This window comes from Eulemur rufifrons, chromosome 6 (genome assembly GCF_041146395.1).
Source record: "Eulemur rufifrons isolate Redbay chromosome 6, OSU_ERuf_1, whole genome shotgun sequence".
NCBI lineage: Eukaryota > Metazoa > Chordata > Mammalia > Primates > Lemuridae > Eulemur > Eulemur rufifrons.
The window spans coordinates 14,655,838-14,669,892 of record NC_090988.1 but is presented as its reverse complement, the minus strand read 5'-3'; the positions used below and the strand labels follow the sequence as shown (position 1 = coordinate 14,669,892).

At 40.0% G+C, this 14,055-nt stretch overlaps 1 protein-coding gene across 3 annotated transcripts in view; it reads left to right on the top strand.

Moving 5' to 3' along the window:
• TBCEL (tubulin folding cofactor E like) overlaps nucleotides 1-4,596 on the top strand; it is a 68,016-nt gene extending 63,420 nt beyond the window's left edge. For all 3 annotated transcript variants that reach the window (XM_069470774.1, XM_069470775.1, XM_069470776.1), the window contains exon 8: nucleotides 656-4,596. In XM_069470774.1, coding sequence (XP_069326875.1) covers nucleotides 656-974 — 319 coding nt within the window. In that variant the 3' untranslated portion in view covers nucleotides 975-4,596. The remainder of the gene's footprint in view (nucleotides 1-655) is intronic.
• The last annotated feature ends 9,459 nt before the right edge of the window (nucleotides 4,597-14,055 follow it).

Here is a 14,055-nt window from a genome sequence, read left to right as displayed (position 1 = left end):
TTTCTCCATAATGGTTTCTAGGGATTGGGTTAGGATTCTTGCTTAGCTGAACCACATAGTACAGAGCTTTTGTTTCCCTTTAAACGGTTATGGCAATGAGGTTGTGCCCTCTCTTCTTTTGTTAGTTGCTGCTGGTGACCACTGAAAGAGCTAGGTTAATTGCTAACATACTACTACATGTTTTTGTTTATAAGTTATGGATTCTCCAAGCCTCAGAAACTGCTGGCCTCCTTCCATATTCCATCTATTCCCAAGGGACATGTGCTTAGATATCTGTCTTGATCACGATGCCCAAGAAAGCAAGTTCAACAAAGAGATTGGGCTTCTTTCTATTAGTATCTACTTTTCTAGGTTCCACTTTTCTTTCTAAGCCTATTCTTATGATTAATGATTAATAGCAGACATGGTGATCATCTTTAGGAGAAATACTTTCCTTAAGTACCGTGACATGGTTTTACTGTGGCCTCAACAGGGCAACTGTATGAGGTCACAGAATCCACAAGAGTCATCTGATTGATAGATAGATAGAAGTGATATTAGAATAAGATATTAGAAAGATGTTGAGAGTAACAGTGTAGTTTACCTGCAGTTTGGAAGAAGTCCACAGTTTATGTGCTGGTAGTTTAAGCTGATACTGTTTTTTTTATCCTTCTAGGTATCATGAACTGATCACAAAATATGGGAAGTTGGAGCCTTTGGCAGAAGTGGACCTAAGACCTCAGAGCAGTGCAAAAGTAGAAGTCCACTTTAACGACCAGGTGGAAGAAATGAGCATTCGTCTGGACCAAACAGTTGCAGAACTAAAGAAACAATTAAAAACTCTAGTGCAATTACCGACAAGCAACATGCTTCTCTACTATTTTGACCATGAAGCACCCTTTGGCCCAGAGGAAATGAAGTACAGCTCTCGGGCATTGCATTCCTTTGGCATTAGGGATGGAGATAAAATTTATGTGGAATCTAAAACAAAATAACCTCTACCAGCCTTGTAAAAAACATACAAATAAGGACTTCTTGCAGGGCATTTGTTTCCAATGTGGTTTTCTTTAGGAGGGAGAAGATTGTTTTTGTTTGTTTTGTTTTGTTCTGTTTAGGTTTTGGAGGGGTTTTGTATATTTTTTCCCCTAGAATGGACAGGGGACCATTTTTGGTATTTTCTACCATAGATTTCTTCGGCGCAGCCAGCAGAATTGGTCACATCTCCAGTCCATGTGCCCTCTCTAAGGAAAGATGACAAAGAAATCACCGACTTCTTACTGTGTTCACTGGGGTTTGCCTGCCACTTGGTTGTCATCACCATTTATTATACGTGTGAAGATAGCATGAACGGAAGCCCCTCAGAAGGGCGCCTTACAGCATTTAAATCAGGAAGCAAGGATTCTTCACAGGAAGGGCCAGCACTTCTCTCTCCCGGTTCTTCCTTTATCCCCCCTCTCCCTCCTTTCCTTTTCTGGTTCAGTTTTGCATTTTGACCTGCATCTGCACATGTTTACCCAATAGTTTTATTCTGTTTATAGTTAACTTCTTATTTCTCAACTTGGGTGGTTTTCTTTCGTTCTCATTTCTCCCTTTTGAAATAATTTAAAGTGTTTTAAGCATTTTTCAACATGTTTCTGATCTCAGGTACTCAGTAAGAACCTATTAGAATCTTGAAAGAGGAATAGATGGAGAGTTAAAACTCCAGGAAAACTCGCTGTTATTCTGGAAGCACAGGCAGAGCAGTCTGATCTCTTTGTATGTTACCAACTCACTTTTAATGTCCCTCATACGTTATATCAGCCATTTCTTCCGTAACATGAAATATGTCAGAGTCCAGGGTTCTTTTATTTTTTCTTATTGAATGTATTTCCTCGTATCTTTCTTTTTCATTACTTTTAACTATTGGGAATAGAGGCCTGACTTTAGAAAGAATCCAACAGAATACTGGATGTGTGTGCCAGGAGAGCTGAGAATTAGCTAATAAACTGTCTGTGGTGCGTGTGAGGGAATGAAGTGGGAAATGTGGGGGAAGGAGCTTTATGACTTTCCTGCCTGTGTCATCCGTTTGAAGCCCTTGCTCTTGCACTTTGCATTAAAAGTGGGAAACTTTAATCAAAGGGAGCTTTGATTCCCAGATATTCCCTGGGAATTTGTGATGGCATAATTGAGCATTATTTTTGTTTTACATTTCAATTTAGTTGCTCCTATAGAAGAAACTCTGCCTAATCTACGAGTAAAGTATAAGTGTCAAAACTTCAGAATTGCCTCCAATTCATATTTTTTTGCAGAAGCGCATTTAAAGCACTTTTCTTTAAAAGCTAGTTCCTTACCTGCTCTAAAATCTTTTTGTTTGTTAATCAGATGTCATCCCTTTCTTTAATATGTGTCTTTCTTGGTCCACCATGTTTACAGATGGGAGACTTGAGAAATACTTAGCATAACTGGAGCACAAGTTGTGCAAATGGTATTTTTCAAAGAATGCAATTATTATCTGATTGCATTCTACCTTTTGACCTTTGCTACATGATTCCACCCCTCCTACAAGTTTAATTTTTTTACGAAATTTTTAGATGACTCTTGTGAATTCTTTACGTATGGGGTGTCGTGTTTATTATTGCTACTTTTAAAATTTTCCTATGCCATGCGGCAGATGTTTATTTCTTAATGCACTTCAGGTTCAGGATCTGTAAAGCCTTTGACCCAGGCCTACTGAGTCAAATCTACAGTCAATATAACATTAAAGGTGGAAACCAAAGGGTTTGAGGAAGATGAATGAGGCCTATGCTCCTTCTGCTGCAGACTTTATCTTTCAAAATCATAAAAATGAGCAATGGAGATCCAGGCTGGGCATAGACAAGAATAATTATTTTGTGAACACATTTTCCTGACAGATTTTTGGAAGTAGGAAAAAAGTGTGGCAACAATGTCATGAAGATTAAAACTGTGGGTGCTTTGTGTATGTACGCATGAGTGCAGACGAGTTTGAGAGAGAAGCAGTGTAATTGAGCCTGTGGCTTTTGTCAGCCTGGGAAACAGATGCACTCTTTATTTTTTGAAGTTGTATGACCCGGAACCGTCCCACAGCAGAAGGCAGAGCAAACACTTATGTTATGCTTTAATCATAAGTGGAATGGTCACAATTAATAAGATATTTTATATATAACAAAGTTTTATGAAATGCTTTTTTACTATTAGAGACTTGTTTCTTCTGTTATTACAGAACACGGTGTTTATCAACTGCAGGCATAATCCTTTTATTATACAGTTGCATGTAAAGGGAACGTCTCCTTTAATTCAGCAGATGTCGATATTTTTAGGACATTGTAATTGATGGTTTTAATAATTGCTGAATAATTTTTGATTAAGAAGATAATACAATTACTGGTCTTTTAGAGTTACAACACAGAAGTAAATGAGAAAAGCTATTTGAGCATGTGTACTTACAGATTCATTTGGGTGGCTGAGTAAAGATGCTGCTTTTGAAATAAAATTGGTGCTGCGTAGACAGTTGTAACCAAAATTATTTTTATAACAGGCCTAAAAGAAGGAGAGAAGAGACTGTGGACCTTTGAGTCTGCCAGTTATGCATAATTGATTGTCTGCAGCTTATCTGTGTTTTAATACTGACTTCGTTCAGATTCAGTAAGAGCATATTATTGACATTTGTGAGGCAAAATGCTGTCATAGCCAGTATTACAGATATGTTGCTACAGGCACAGTGTATAGAACATATCTTTTCTAAAATAGAAGTTCTTCCCCGTTATGAAAAAGGAAAAAAGAAAACCAAATCAAAACCGAGGAATCGTTTCTATATGTGGGTGCATAGCTGCTGAAGCCACAGTAGAAATCAATTTTTGAATCTGGATTGCTGAAATATCCCACATTGCTGTAAGGAAAAAAAAAAAAAAAAAGGTCCAGAGTCATATGTCTTTTTTTACTTAAACTTTCTGTTGTTTCTGCAACCTTTTGCCACCATTGCCATAAATACATAAGAAAGCAGCAGATAGTATACACCCTTTGTGTTTTTTAAGACCTTTTGGTGAAAAATTAAGCCCAAAACATAAAGTTTTAAAAAAAATTTTATCTTCTAAAAAAGACAAAAATTCAATTCTAACCAGATGTTTTCAGCTTTCTTGCTAAACCAGCAGTGTTAGGAGCAGAGAACACTTGTTGCACAAGGAGCTGCTTTCCATGCGAGGCACGCTGCTGATAGCCTTTCACTAATGCACGTGTGAGTGTGGCTCGCTACACGGGAAACGCTAGGCTCTGGGGCATATAAAACATGAATACAGAATACTAGATTGTTCTAAGTAATGTCATTTCCGTTTATGAATTTGATTTTTCCCTTCATTTCATGTTAGATTGAAAATGCAAACAAACTGCTTTCAAGAACACCCAGAAGCTATCTGTATTACCAGATGTGTTGTGAACACTCTACTATTTTTCATAGGTGCTTCCTTCAAATATGTGTCCATTGTAGTGACGGAGAGGGACTGGACTCTCTCAGGCTCTTTACTTGCCAGTTGTCTCCTGCAGTTAATGGAAATATATATTTTATTTTAGAATATAATTTAAACATGGAGGTCTATTCTTTGCACTTTTTATTAATATATATATAGACAGAGATATCTTTAAAAAAATTAAAAATCCAAGTCCATTTTGTCTTTGTGTTCTGATTTTTTTTTTCTAGAGTGTGGGGTCAAGGGCTATCTTTATTTTTATATAGCTAAAAATGTACATCATTTCTATGGTTGATTTCTCCAGGGAATTGGCCTAAACTAGTAAGAGTCTGACCATTTAAAATTCCAAATTTAATTGGAATTTTGCCAAAGTTGAAATCTGCAAAACAAAGGTTCATAGGAAATGTGCACTGCTTTGCTGTTAGCAAAATTTTATATTCCTGCTATGCTCTCTATACTCCTATTTTATCCTTTGAGGATAAAACCTCTCTTTTGAGGTATTTGGCATCACTTTTTTTAGTAATTGAAAATCTTATTTTGGTGAAATAAAAGTTTACCAGTTCTTATTCAAGGGCTACTTTTTTTGTTTGAAAAATAATTTTCTAGAAGTATTAGCATTTTGGACATTTGAACCCTACCTTCTTAGTAATTTCTTGGTAAGCTGTTATAAATTAACTTTGTACCAAGAATTAAGATCCAAAGACTGTACTTTATTTCTGTATTTAAGAGACCAGAGTCCATTAACCTCTCTTAATGCTCCTAAGTACATAGGTATCATGATATGTTTAAATTTTAGATTATTTCTACCTCCTATTCAAGTTTCAAAGAATTGTAATTTTAACCTCTGTGCTAAATTTTATTTAATTACTACTTATTGTGAGCTGCCCTGAGTACTTGCAAGATAGACATATATCAAGACATCCAATACCTACTGGACTGAAAAATACTGTGACTTTTTCTAGTTAGTAGAATATATATAAAACAAGAAGATTGACTTTCGAAGTCACAGTTCTCTTTCCAACAAAGGGTTTTCCAACTCTTCTTTGGAAAGGAAGTTCCCATTTGGTCTTTACAACAATCCTGTATTCTATTATCTCCATTTTCTTACTAATGAGGAAAATGATGCACAAGTAGGTTAAGTCACACCAAAAGTCACATGGCTGGTAAATGAACAAGGCGGGTTTCGAACTCAAGTGATTTGGCTGCAGAAGGCATGCACTGGACAGCTATGCTATAGTGCTTGCTGAGATTCTTCATACCTGCCCTGCAACACACACTGTTATTGTTAGTCTTTATTTTCATTACAACACTAAAATGAGATGTTCCTCAATATCCATTTACTGAATTGATTTGCTCTGTAACAGAATCACTGATGTATTTTATAACCTCAAATCCAGATTGGAATTTGCCCTCATGCCATTTCCAGAACTGTGAAATTACCATTGGTACATATCTGTTGTCCTTCTTGCTCTTTTGAAATGCCATATCAGGCACTCGTGATGCATGCTATTGACAAGAATAAATGAACCAGCAATACAATGCAGGGAGACTGATAATTTGGATTTTAACCTCAGGTTATTCTAGAGACTTAAAACTAGGTTTCAGTAGATAGCCAAAAGCCAGACAGATCACTCAGTTTCAACCCATAGGTTGTTATCAGAGAGGCATACTGTTCCAAGTGAACTTGAAATTGGTGTAAGAGGGAAAAAATAAGTTTATAATCTAGGATCCTTTATCAGAGATTTTGTTACTGGAATGGATGAGGTGGTGAGCACGCTATTGTTCCTTCTTAAAATTCAAGAGGGAGCCTCATGAAGAATATAAATATTGCTCAAAAAATAGAGGAGACAAGTTATCTATGATGGTCTGCAAGATCTAGATCTACCAAAAAAATTACAATGCAATTTCAGTTTGTCAAATCTTTTAGGCTCTTCATCTTTGAATGCTTTTTAGTCACTCTAATACAATTAAGGTGTTAAATAAGAAATGAGATAGGGGAAGCAGACAAAGAATACAGCATAAAGAGAGAAAAATGTTTTCTGAAATACTGGATACATTTGAGGGCAGGTGTGATAATTACTCCACTGTTAGGGAATACAACTAGGACAGCATGAACTGTCTTGGTTGTGTTAAAATTTTGTTTGCTTTAAATTTCAATTTGCTTACATAAAGATGCCTTAAAAAACCATTTAAGTTTAATTTTTAAGTAAATAACATTCACTTGGTTTATAAATCAAACAATATAAAGAAGGTATACATTGGAAAGTCCCATTCTAATGCCTGTTCTCCAGTTTTTATTAGTTTCCCTTGTGTATGCCTCCAGAGTTTACATAAATAATAGCTAACAAGAATATATATTCTGCTCCTCCCCCTTTCATAGAGCAAAATTACCATATTATACACTGTCACACACCTTGTTTAAAGTGTATCTTGGGACTGTGTCTGTGATGCTACAGAGGAAATCACTTATCCTTTGTAGTATTCCTTTTATAGATGTACCATAATTTGTTTAACCAATACCCTATTCATTGACATTTTAGTTTTTTCTCTCTCAATCTCTCTTTTTTTCCACTCTTCTTAATTTTTCTGCAGTAAACAACATATGTTCTTTTACATGTTTGAAATATATCTGTAGAATACCTTCCCAGAAGTGAGATTGCTGAATTAAAAGATCAAAGTGTAATTTTGGTAGATATTACCAAATTGTTCTCCACTGAGATTATATAAAACAAGCATTTTTTTTCTGGTTTTATTATTTGTCACATCCATGCAAAGTGAAAAACTTTACTGATCTTGAGCTTGATACGATTCCTGGTTAGTGCAACCAAGATAGCATTCTTCCCAATTAGTCATGCAAACATAGGCACTCGAATTCAACACATTACAGATTTCCTGAGCCATACGTATTGTCTATCTTTCTTCTAGAACCTGTAACTTTTAATCATTGGTAAGTGAGATTTCACTTCTGCAGCAGAAGGTATATATGGATTATTTATCCTTAACAATGTGTGAACATTTGTTTCAGCTGAGTGCCCTTGAAAAGTGATGGATTAATCACTCTGAAATCCTGTGCTTATTGGCAAGAGTAAGGTTTAATTACGGCTGGTTCTTGCCTACCAGTGAGATCTCTTCTAGAGGAACTGCTTCGTGCTCCTTGGTGAATAAGGAATATAATATGTCTGTCCCGCTCCCTTTTTTCCCCAACTTTATTACTAATGTGCTAACAAGGATGTTATTAATAGACTCAGGCCAATTGTGAGGTTTTTGGTTATGTCAGTCCACTTGGATTTAGCTATTACAAACTCCTTGGCTAAAGATACTTCAGTTGCTTTCGGAAAATATCTTAGATGATTTGTTTAAATTTTCAGAGATGAACATCTTTTATTATTGAACTCTTAGATCTAGAAAATATTGCTAGCTAGTTAATAAACATTCAGTGTCATTCAATTTGGTTTTCAAAGAGCCAATGCCATATTTCTCATAAGTAAGCCATGATTATTATTAGCATTAGCCCAAACCCAGAGTCCAGAATGAGTAAGGCCAGCACAAAAAGAAATATAACTTAAAGGCAAACAATATTAATTCTTTCAAAAGATGAACTCTAGAGCATTTATTCTACAATTTAAACTCCTGGTGCAGCTTGCAATTAAGTATTTATTACCATTATACTAATAAATATGAAAATTTTTAGAAATGTTTCATCAGGTTTAAAAAAATATCTGATCTCAAGAATGAAAAACTATAATAGACTGTGTGAACATCCTGTTTTATGCAAGTTAACACAGATGTCCAGTAATGAAGATTCTAATGCAATAAGACAGGCAAACTTCCATGTGTAGGGCTCTTGAGCGTATTTTCATTGCCAATGTCTTTACTATTTAGGACAAGTCTGCAGGAACACAACTGCATTTTTCTTCATCACCTCATCCATGGTAAGAATTCTGCTATGGATTACTATTTATAGGGAGAATGTAAGTCCAGCCTTAGATATAATGACCTCAATGAGCTAAATCTAGGAGGTTAGACATTATTCAATGAGTGGATAAGTGGTAGCAACAGCTGCACTACAGAAATATCTGAACTCTCCATGGTAGATCATATAATGAAGCAAAACAATCAATTGTAGAGGGCTTTTAAGTTTATCCAAGACACCAATGTCACAGGTTCAGTTCTCCAGGAAGCAGAAGCTGAGGCAGAGTTGGGAATGCAAAAAGTCTGTTGGGGAGTGATACCTGTGAAGGAATGGGGGAAGAAGTAGGACTGGGCAGGAGGAGCCATCAGACCATGCTACAGACCTCACAAAGTCGGCCAGCCCAATAGGTGTTCTGGAGCAAAGCTTTTCCATTGGACAAGTCTCACCTTGGGGAAAAATGGCCATGGCATTTTGCCAATGCTTTTCTCAGTCATTGATTTGGGAATCAATAAGAACATAATCACAGCTTGAATACTGAAGGAGCCAACAGTTGGAAGCTGTCAGCTAACCGTACTCCTTGTACCTGCAAATCATTCTTTCCTTGAAGGTGGATCCAAGTGAGGCATCCTCATGTCTGCCACAGTCCACTCCATGCAATGTGTAGGCTCAGTTCTCTATCCATGATTAGGCAACGCTGGTGGACCTCTCTTCCTGAAGGGAAACTTAGAAGAGAGAGATTAGGGGAATGACCTACAACCCCTGTCACTGCAGTTGATTTCAGGACTATAACTGGTGCCCAGTGTCTCCCTCTTCCACTCTCCATTGTATTACCTCAGTGATTGCCTCTATTGATCTCAGAGACTTACCTGGTAGTTTCACTCGAACCTTAATTCCTTAGTAGTCTGAGTCCCTGGTAACCATATACTGCTCAGACTGGGGTTGCTACACTTGTCCACCGTGGTCACAATTGGGTAAAAGGGTACCAAGAGGCATGCAAGTGAGCCACCTGAGTTCCATGCATTATCCCTTGAACCCCTATGTACCCACAGCTTTACCTCCTCCTGCTCATCAGGATCAATTTCTCCTAACAAGATGATTCATCTTCTTGCCTGCTAGTCTTTAGACATGGGAGCCCAAGGTGCCCAGGTAGCATCACAGCCAGAGCTTGTAGTTTAATCTTACAGTAGTTCAGACTCTTGCTGTGTCCCCTGGTGAGAGTGGTGGTCCTCCCTTGGGGAACCAGGACTTCAAACTCCATATAGCCCAGAGATGAGGGATTGGGAAGCACAGAGTCCCCCACTGATCACAGAGGGTAATGGCAAGTGAGGCCACTTCTGTTTCCACACTTGGGTTCCTGCACTTGCACTTACGTAGTCTTCCTGCTGGGGACACTGCACCATACAAAGGTCTCTGACTCAGTGTATAGAGTATCCCAAGGATAGCACCTTGCATGGTATTGTCTTCAAGGTAGTGCTTCACCTGCTCCTTAAGCAAGTCACTTCAATTCTCGACTGGGCCAGCATCTTCTACATCATATTATTTGTATTCCAACCAGTAGACCCATAGTCATGAGCCCACTCACACCCCTTTTTCTGTAACAGTGTTCCCTAGTCAGATGCTATTTTACATGGAATTCTGTGCCTGTGGATCGGAGATTCTGTAAGCCTCCCGTTAGTGGTGTGGCTGAGGCCCCTGGGCAAGAAAGGCATACTCATATCCAGAATATGTCTCCATCTCTGTAGGAAGGAGCCACTGACCCTTCCAGGATGAAAGGGGGCCAATGTGGTCATTTTGCCACCAAGTGGCCAGTTGGTTTCACCAAGGAACAGTGACATATGGGGTCTCAGCTTTGGTCTCTGTTATTGGCAGGTCGAACATTCAGAGTGTATGGTAGCTGAAACAGCCTTGCTAAATGGGTGTTCATGCTATTAGGTCCCTGCATAACCTCTGTCTCTGCTGCTGGCCTCTTCACATGAGTGCCCATTGTACCAACACTGACAAAGGCTGCTTAACACCAACTAGCAAAAGTCATTTTGTCTACTTGGTTGTTTAGTACCTCTTCTGTATTAGATGCTTTCTGGTGGGTGGTGTATATTCATGATATAAATATATTAACACCCACCATAAAGATCACACTTCATGTCCATTCTCATCTGTCTATGCACATGTCTCTACTCCAGGCTTCTTTGTACTGATTTTTCAATCTTTTTCTTGTCAGGCCCTCCCTTGTCCAGCTGACTATATGATTCACCACTGCTTATGAGTGTGTAAAAATTCTAATCTCAGAGCACTTCTCCTCTGACACATAGTACAAGACAAGATATATCACCCAAAGCTCTACACATTAGGAAGATGTTCCCTTATCATTGTTTTCCAAGGCCACTCCTGAGTGAGGCTCACATGTAGCCACCTCTGCCTTAGGCTTGCATATACACACCAAGCCAATCCATCCATACACCAAGCTTAGGCTTTTGCCTCCTACTTCAGCTTGTCATATGCACCTCCCCTCATGTGGCCGTATGTGTGATCTGAGCTGGGGATGGGGCACTAGTGAAACTGTGGCAGGCGACATGGAGTCTGGACTACATAGGCAGGCATCTTGCTCATAACCAGTCCCAGATATATCATTGCCATCTTATGATAGATTGCTACTGGGTCCACCTGACATCATAACTTGGTGAGCCCAACAGGACCCAGATGGTGATGGGAAGTTCTGGACCCATAGCCACTGTCTCTTGGTCAAATGTTCCATCACAGGACCCAGTCCCATGCCAGGAGCTGATTTTCAGGAGGTGTGTCCTTCTTTGCTGCAGATGGCATGACCTTTTTCCAGAACTCTAGGGGGTCTGTAGTTCTCCCACTGGTGTTTGTAATAAACTCTATGTTTCATCTTTTTCCACCACTGACACCTCCAACATCAAAGGGTCTACTGAACGTATGGCCCAAGGAGCAGAGCTGCTTACACTGTAGCTTGGAGCTGCTACAGAATTCTTTCATTCTCTCAGGCAGCTCAAAACTGGCTTAATTCCGTACCACCTGGAATGTAGGCTGGAGCAATATTCCCAGTATGGGGCCTCAAAAAGACAAAGAAGCCTACAAAGAAGGAAGAATCTCTTTGTAGAGAGGATGCAAGGTGCAGTAATTTGTGTTTTACTTGGGAGGGGAGGTCCCAGCATGTTCCTGATCACTGGACTCCTAAAACTTTACCGAGGTAGCAGCCCTGAATCCTTGTAGGATTTATCTCCCCCCTTCCGGAGCACATGTGTTCTACCAAGGCGTCTAGCCTGCTGGCCATCTCTGGCTCTTCATGCCCAATCTGTTGCTGTTATCAATGCAGTAAATCAAGGTGATGCTCTGTGGGACCCAGGTGGCCCAGACCTTTTTGCATTGTATTATGAAAGAAGGTGGGAGACTTATCATAACCATGAGGCAAAGCTAAAAATGTATATTGTCTGCTGTTCCATATGATGTGAGCTATTTCTGATCCTCGTTCCTGATTTAGATAGGAAAGAGGTACATTTTCCAAGTGAGTGGCCACATATCATGTACCTGACGCTATGCTAATCGGCTCTAGCAAAGATACTACATTAGCACAGCAGCTGCAACTGGGACTGCTACTTGGTTGAACTTGCAGTAGTCCACAGCCATTCTCTGGGATTCATCCTGGACAGTTGAATGCAGATATGATAGAGTCCACCACCCCTCCTCTTTAAGAGTGACATGATCTTTGCCATCCTGTCCTCAGTCCAGGATGCAATCCTCTTTTGTATTTACTACCTTGGCTGGAGTAGGGGAGAGCAGTTCCAGAGGTTTCACTTGCCTTCCTTATGACAATAGTTCTTTCTCTGCAGAGCAAGAGCCAATATGTCAAGTACATCAATCCCAATTACATGTTGGGACTAGGAAAATGACATCCAGGTGGATCTGCAACCCCTGTGGACCCATTGTAAGCTGGATCTTTCCAGCTTTCATTTTTGGTTGCTTTCATTCTTTGGGCCCTATGTTCTCACTCTAGCAGAGTCTTTGGGTATCATTGTTAACTCAAACCCCTTGACCAATAGTTCTCAAAAGTTCTAGGCATTCCCCTTCCCCAACTCTACAGTCACTTGAGTAAACGATCAAAGGTCTTTCTGGGGACTGACTGGGGTAATCATTACCATACACACTTGCCATGGTGTTTCAAGGTCCAGTGACCTTTTCAGTTTATAGATTCCAAATTTGAAAACTGACTCAGATCCAGAAACTGAGCAGGTATCATGATTTTTTTATTGGGACAACTTCTCAGCCTTTCTCAACCATTCCTGCTCTTTGTTTATTTTATGTAGTAAGCAATACCCATGTTGGCTGCCCATCTCCTTTGCCCTTGCATGCCATGCTCTATCAGTCACATTCATGACCCTACGTGGGTCAGGCCCCCTTGGCTTCCCCTCTTTTCATATTGATCATGATGAACTTATGACCCATTCTGGCCCCATGCAGTAGAGTGATGTCACCTGGCCTCTATTTCTTCAGAGGCCCATCATCACCATTGCTATCAGGGAGCCAAGCTCTGTGACCACCTCACTTGGCACGAGCCCTGGCCGGCAGAGGGGCATCATCACTGAGCTTCTTAGTGATGCTGGTGCTTCACTTACCAGCATGTTCTGCTGGCTTTGATGGACGGTGTGCTTTTCCCCTCTGGATCTTCCATGTACCAAAATTGTCTGGTAGGTCTAGCGGACTCACATAATATGTCTATCCAGCATGCTCCCATCCCTGACCCTTTCAGTCCCTCCTTCTGCCATCTGCCACAGTAATTCGGGCATTTCAACCTTACTCAGCATGAGCCATTACTGTTTCCAGGCTTCTAGGAGTGAGTTTGCACTATTCTCTGGAGTTCTTGACACAGTGTTGAAGCCTGTATCTCTAGAGAGTTCTCCTAAGTCAATAAACTCCCACTTTTTCTATCTTATGGCCCAGTCTCCTTGACTGCACACCCTGAGAATCCATTTCCCTGGGTCTTCCCTCCTCCCGTTCCGTTCCAGTATGTGCTGGCCAGATCTTGCAGCTCCTTTGAGGGCACAGTCCTTATCCTCTCTTAGCATCCCAGCATGTCTCTGGCTGGGTTATGCTGCAACTGAACCCTGATTATAGGCCTAGCAGTCAGGAGAGGAGGTGGGAACAGTTTTTGAGGGGGCCACCTGTTGCCCTGTTGGGGAAGGTTCTCTCTATTGTCTTCCTTTGCTGGGAGAAATTTTAGCTCTTAATGGTGTGGAGTAGGACGTGTCTGAAGTTTTGAGAAATAAATCTTTGGAAGCATCTACCCAATATCTCAAATATATATAAATATAAAATATACATATATGTATGTATTCTTGTACATGTATATATACAAAATTATATACATAATATATATAGGTACATATATGCTGTGGTCCCCAATCCCCAGGCCGAAATCCAGCAGTGGTCTGTGGCCTGTTAGGAACCAGGCTGCGACTCACTGCCTGAGGTCTAACTCCCCCGCAGCCCCTACCCTGCCCCCAGTCCATGGAAAAATTATTCCCCATGAAACCTAGGAACTGGAGGTGAGCACTTGGCAAGCCAGCAAAGCTTCATCTGTATTTACAGCTGCTCCCCATAACTCACATCACTGCTTGAGCTCTGCCTCCCCCACTTCCTTCATGGAAAAATTGTCTTCCATGAAACCAGTTCCTGGTGCCAAAA